The sequence below is a fragment of the Desmodus rotundus genome, chromosome 2, assembly GCF_022682495.2.
Source record: "Desmodus rotundus isolate HL8 chromosome 2, HLdesRot8A.1, whole genome shotgun sequence".
Lineage (NCBI taxonomy): Eukaryota > Metazoa > Chordata > Mammalia > Chiroptera > Phyllostomidae > Desmodus > Desmodus rotundus.
In genome coordinates this window covers 118444052-118450220 of record NC_071388.1, presented here as the reverse complement: position 1 = coordinate 118450220, position 6169 = coordinate 118444052, and the positions used below count along the sequence as shown (strand labels likewise).

The following is a 6169-nucleotide window of genomic DNA, read 5'->3' as shown; positions in this document are numbered from 1 at the left end:
GAGGCGGCAGCGGGTCAGGCCCGGCCGGCCAGGGCCAGGGAGCCCCCCGACACCGGACCGTGCTTCCGAAGTCAGGCTTGGGGTTTCCGGCCTGTGGGCTCCTTTGAACGCAATCAGAAACTAGGCGTGTCCCTCCAGACTCTCCAGAGCCGGTCTGTCCCCGGATCTGGGCCACCGCTACTGCCCCTTGTCCCCCTTGTCCCCGTATTCGTTGCGCAGCGACCGCGGGGCCGAGTGTGTGCGCGCGCCCACTCCCTTCCCCAGCCGGCAGAGAGGAGGGCCGCCTGCGGCTCAGGAGCACAGTGCACACTTTATTTCAGACTACAGGTTTCTGAACATAATAAAATCTTTGGCTTGTAGCGGCGGTTCAGTCTCGCAGTCTGTGGGGTCGTATTTCTCAACATGTCTTGGGAAAACGAAAGGGGGGCAGGACGGACAGAGCGACAGAAGGGGCTTTGGGAGGCGGGAGAGAGGCGAGGGGCGGCCACTCGAGGGAACACACTCTCACGCACACAAAGAAAAGTCCCAGAGAAACGGGGGCCAGTGATGTGGGTCGGGAGGCACCGGAGAAGCGAAAACATTCAAAAGAAAAAGGCAACGAAAACGAAACTGGGCCGGGGTCAGCGAGGCGGAGGTGGGGGATAAAATAATTATAATAATTATAATAATTATAACAATAATAATAAAGGAGATTAATAAAAAGTCCAGCAAATAGAGATCGCTACACATGTCTTTTCCTTACCTGAAATTAAATATATACAAGGTCGTAAGCGGTTTGGCTAGATAGAGCTTTAAGGAGTTCGCAGTCTCGTCCCCTATGCTGTGAACAGAGAATAGATCTTATTTTTCAATAGCACCTGTCTGAGTCTCTCTCCCTTTTAAACAACGTTGCGTTGTGTGCGAACGTCACTCCCCATTCTGAGGAGTGCTCTGTCTTTCCCCTGTAGCTCCGTCTCTCCTTTGCGCGGATGTTTTCTCTCCCCGGCTCCGGGCGGGCGAGGCGGCAGCGGCGGTGCCCGGAGGGGTGCGAGCTCAGACGCGGGCGCAGCGGCCGGACCTCTCGGCCCCCGCCGGCGGCGGCGGCTACTCGCTCTCGTCTTTGTCCTGGACCGTGGTGGTGGAATGGTTGTACAGTCCCTGGGCCATGAGGTGCAGCGCCAGGCCGTTCTTGATGCCTGTGGCTTTCTTGATCTTGGCGCGCTTGTTCTGGAACCAGATCTTGATCTGCGACTCGTTGAGGCTGAGCTCCTGGGCCAGAGTCTGCCGCCGCTGTTCCGTGATGTAGCGGTTTGCCTGGAACTCCGCCTTGAGTCTCTGCAGCTGCTCGGCCGTGAACGCTGTCCGAGGCCTCTTGTCCTCCTTCTCGTTCTTCTTCTTCTTCAGCTTCCTAGTACGCGGACCTGCAGCGGCGGAGAGGGCCGGGTGGGGGTAGGGGGTGGGGAGGGAGGGCAGAGGGGAGGGGGGAGAGGGCAGAGGAAGCCGTGAGACTTGCAGAGCGCAGCGTGGATCGCGCTCCGCGCTTCCGGGGCGAGAGCTGAGGCCCTGCTGCGCCCCAGCTCCTTCCCGGCGGCTAGCCCCTGCAACAACCGCCTGGCTTCTGGGCTCACCGGGTTCCCTTCTCCGGGGCCAGAAAGGCGCGGAGGAAAACTGGCCGAGGTTGTTTTGTGCAAATCATACCCCAATTCAAAGCAGAAGATTCACGTATCAGTCTTAAATCACAGAATCCAAGATAGAGAGATATTTGGATCCCCTACCTGCCCAGTCCAAAGTTGGAGGTCAGGGGTCTGCTGTCTTCACAGCTCTGGAATAAAAAGACGCTTAAGGCTGGGGCGGGGCAGTGAAGACATTAGGACTGGATCGTCCTGGAGGAATCGCCAGCCTCTTTTCCTTCTGAAGAAGCACACCTACTCCCTGGCACCTACAATAAGACCCCCAAACTGCTTGTGGCTATTTACCCCAGAACACAAGGGGATAGGGAAAGGGCTGTGAGAGGTTTAAGTCCCTGGTTTAAAGTACTCAGTGTCTGCTCTACCTGCTTTTTTTCTTTTCTTTTCTTTTCCTTTTTTTTTTTTTTTTTTGTTACCCCGTTGGCCTAAAGACGCCCTTTCCAGGGTCTTAGGAAGACACTGACCACTCCCTTCTCTGAAGGGAGGATAAGGCCTTCACCCAGTTTCACGCCTTACCCACATGGCCACTGGGTTCTCTGCTATGCCCCTTGGATGATGCCAGTAAGAAAGACAGAGCCCTCCCCATTCCTCCACCCAGCTTCAGAGTCAGGGTCCCCTTTATCCCTTTTGAACACATAAGCTGCAATTTCAGAATTGAAAACTTCTGAATAACAAAAACATGTTGCATCTGCTTTCTTCACCAACCTATGTTATTTGCAAGGAGACTATCCTTCCTGCCCTCGTCCTCCATCATGAGCAAAATAGGGGCAGAGGAAGCAGACAGGGGAACAATCTCAACAAAAACAAAAACAAACAAACAAACAAAAACCTCTGTGCTTTGTCCCTAACATGGATATGGAAAGAGACCACAGGACACCTCCCTAGGAAGATGAAGTCACTCTCCAAAACTCATCTAGTAAGAGGATTGCTATGGACCTGGCCTGGAGAGAGGAGGAAGAGCTAGAAGGCAGCCTCCATACCCAAGTCTTCTGGCATTTACTTCCTGGTCCCCGTCTTGGTTATGGGAGCTTACTGAACCCAGTTAAGTCCCTGTCAGGCCTGTTAATCTCTAAAACTGTCTGGCAAGAGGGGTCTTCACAGGCATCTCCAAACCTAGTGACAAAGGGGCAAGCTGCAGCTGGCTCCTGGGGCAGGCCAGCACCCGGAGTCACTATCTGTCCAGTGACAAAAGAGTCTAGGCCTGGTCATCCACGGAGACTTAGGTGGCTTGAGGTTCATCTTCCTTAACTACCCATACAGGGGAAGGAGGCAGTACCCTGCCTCCCCAGTCAACTAAGAAGGAAAGAGTCCAGGAACAAAGACAAGGCCCACTACGGAGCAGAGTGGGAGAGGACTGCCAGGCGGGCTGGGTGGGGAAAGAAAGGCCTTGGTTTAGATTAGTAATTAGCTGAGCAGGCAGAGATGGCCCAGGAAATGTGCACAGCCCCAGATAGGCCCCACTGCGTTGTGCGTCCAAGACGTCGTTAAGAGTGGTGTGTGTGTGCGCTCACGCAGAGGCACGGACACTTGTAATAAAATCGTAGCCTCGCGGCCAGCCAGAGTCGCACGGCCTGACAGCTCAATCACTCTATCCATCAGGCGAGTCAATCAAAGCAGCTTTTCGGAGGTTCAGGGAGCCCGACGTGTCAATAACCGGGCTCGAGATGGCGGGGGCTGATAGCGTGCATCGATCCGCGCTGGGCCGGCACCCGCGGGGCGGCTTAGATTGCAGCCGGAGCAGAGCTGCGCCGGGCAACGCTTTGCAGGGCCTCCTGCCGGGCCCAGGTGCCAGGAACCTAGTCGTAGGCCAGAGCCCCTGCCGCCTTCCTCGTAGCACCCACCAGTCAACCTGGCGCTACTGGCCAGAGAGACAGGCAGGCTTTAGCCTCCTCTCCCGGGCCTAGTGGCCTCAATCTCCTCTCCGAGGACAGATCTCGGCCTTGGGTTCTCCAACAGCAAGGGATATGAGGAAGAGCAGCCAAAAGAAAATCAAGAAAAAGGAGCCTACGGCTGCTGGAAATTTGATAACTGGCAGATGTGTGGTAGGAAGGAGAAGGATGTGCGAGCCACCTCGGAGAACCTATGGAGGCTGGCATACAGGTCCTTGCTCCCTTTCTGGCCTGAGTCTGACCTCTCCTCTCCTCTCCTCTCCTCTCCTCTCCTCTCCCGAAGTCTGTCTGTCAGCTCCAGAGAACCAGGAGCCAGGCGCTTTCGGCGCCATACGTTTTGGCAACCACCTTTCCATGGATTCCACCCACCCGGGTCAGACTTTCTTGGTTAACCGGCCTGGGAAAAGAGACAACGATCAGATGCTTTCCTCTTTTCCTGTGTGTTCTCAAATCTGTCTCTATGTAAATGAATGCTGCGCAGAAGCTATCGAGATGGTGTTTATGTCTGTAAGAACACCAACATGAAGATTATCTCACTGATCAAAGCCTTGCTGGATTTCGGCCTCCGCAGAACCAGGCTGGCGGGATTGGAGACCCCAATCACTAGGCCCATCTTCCCGCCGGCTCTAAATACCCATTTTCCTGGGTAGGTAAAAAAAAACAAAAACAAAAAAAGACAGTGACTGCCATTGTGTTTTCCTAATAATAATACAGGTAAAACACAAAGAAGACCTAAAAAGCTTGGAGTTCAAAACCGAAGGATGGAGATTGGGCTTCCAGGAAGTGCCACGAGCTGTAGCCTCCCGGGTGGTGGCCGCAGAAGCCAAGAGTGCAAATTTGGGTGCACACTCCGTTATGACTGGGGTCAGGGCTGGGAAGGAGGAAGCAGGCGTGAGAGAAGAGAGCTCCCAACGCTGGGCTTGCTCTCCCCTGCACAGCGGCTAAGAGTTCTGGGGCGTCCGCGGGGCCGTAAGGCAAGGCGCAGCCCGGGGCTGGGTACTCACCAGAGGACGGACGATCCGAGTAGCGAGTGCAGTAGACCCAGGCGGGCCACACGAGGGGCTGCTGCGAGTCAGTTTTGACCACGGGCCCGCCGTTGGCTGCGCCCATAAGCAGGATGGCTGGGTTGCCGTGTTCTGGGTACTTGGCACCCTGCGCACCTGGACTCCCCACGCCGCCTCCACTGCCGCCACCGCTGTCCGAAGGCTTGGCCGTTGCCGCCGCCGCTGCCGCTGCCACAGCCGCTGCAGCCGCCGCCGCCGCCGTAGCTGCTGGGTTCCCAGCTTTGGACGCTCCCGCGCCCCCCGCGGCGCCTGGCGGGGAGCCGTCGGGTGGGCCACAGTTTGCGTCCGAGGCACACAGGAGCGAGGCGGCGCCTGTCGCACGAGTGCCCAGAGAGTGGACAGGGTCTCTACCTGCGCCGGTCTGGCCTCTGTCACGCTCGACCCGGCCTCCTCCTCCTCCTCCACCGGCCGCTGCCGCCACCAGGAGCTGTGGCGGCGGCTGCTCCTTTTTGCAGCCGAAGTCCGGCCTCAGGATGTTGTCGATGAAAAAGTTGGTGGTGCGGTGCAGCTGGGCCGCGGGCTGTGGCTGGTGAGCAGGCGCTGCAAGATGCGGCGGCGGCGGGGGCGGGGGGAGGTGCGGATGGTGGGCCAAGGGCGGCAAGCAGGGCGCCGCGGGCGGCGAGGGGGGCACGGGCTGCGGGGACACCGGCACGCTGTCTCCATCACTGCCGCTACTGCCGCTGGCGCCGGGGCTGAGGCTCAAGCTGAGGCTGGCCGGGGCTGCCGCCACCGCGGCCGCACTGAGGCCCGAGTCGCGATGACTTTTAGGTTCCGGCTGCTGTTCTTCCATGCTCGGCCGCCCCGCCGCCCCGGCCGCCGCGCCGGCCCCCGCCCCACCCCCCGCCTCGCTCCCCACCCCACTTTGCCAGCGGCTACGGGGGTGCTCGGAGGAAGAAGGCCGGCGAAACCCCAGCAAAGGCACGAGGCGGGTGCCGGGAAAGAAGAAGAAAATAAAAAGCCCAGGCGCCTGGCCTGGTTCGCTCGCTCTTATCGAGCAGCTAGATCTCGCTGTCTCAAGTCTCTAATTTGTAGACATCCAGATATGGAGACACTTGGCTATTTCTTTTTTTCTTTCTGCAACCAGATTCAATGATTTGTTTTAAGTGGGGAGAAAGCCAGAGCCAAAAAGAAAAAAAAAAGGCAATAAAAGAAAAAAGCAAGAAAAAAGAAAAAACTCCAAGAAATTTTTATCTTAAAGGGAAAAGGAAACAGTCTTTAAAGTCTAGCCATCTTCCTAGGCAGTAGTGAGGGATTTGACTTCCCCGAGTGTCACGCTCAGCTGTGCCCAGAGCGCGAGGCTGGCAGCGCCTTTAATCGCCTTTGCTTTTTTTGCTGGGAGAGCGCGTCTCCGCCAGCGCCGAGCTGCCTTTTTTTTTTTTTTTTTTTTTTTAAATCTCTGACAGCTCGGATCTTTGCACAAACTCTCTCGCTTAAAAAAAAAATCACCCAGGCACACTTTTTGCCTTCAAACCGGAAGCACGTGAGTCAGGGCCGCACGTGTGCGGGGCCAATGGCGAGCCAGGACTCGCGCTGACACCCGGGCCTCGGC

At 56.9% G+C, this 6169-nt stretch overlaps 1 protein-coding gene across 1 annotated transcript; it reads right to left on the bottom strand.

Annotated features, from left to right (window-relative positions):
- Positions 1–295: 295 nt before the first annotated feature.
- Positions 296–5907, bottom strand: EN1 (engrailed homeobox 1). Its single transcript, XM_053919432.1, has 2 exons — positions 4561–5907; positions 296–1400 (listed from the first exon to the last, which is right to left on the bottom strand). The coding sequence occupies exons 1-2, from the start codon at positions 5408–5410 to the stop codon at positions 1084–1086; spliced, it is 1167 nt and encodes a 388-aa protein (XP_053775407.1). The 5' UTR covers positions 5411–5907; the 3' UTR covers positions 296–1083.
- Between the last annotated feature and the right edge of the window lie 262 nt (positions 5908–6169).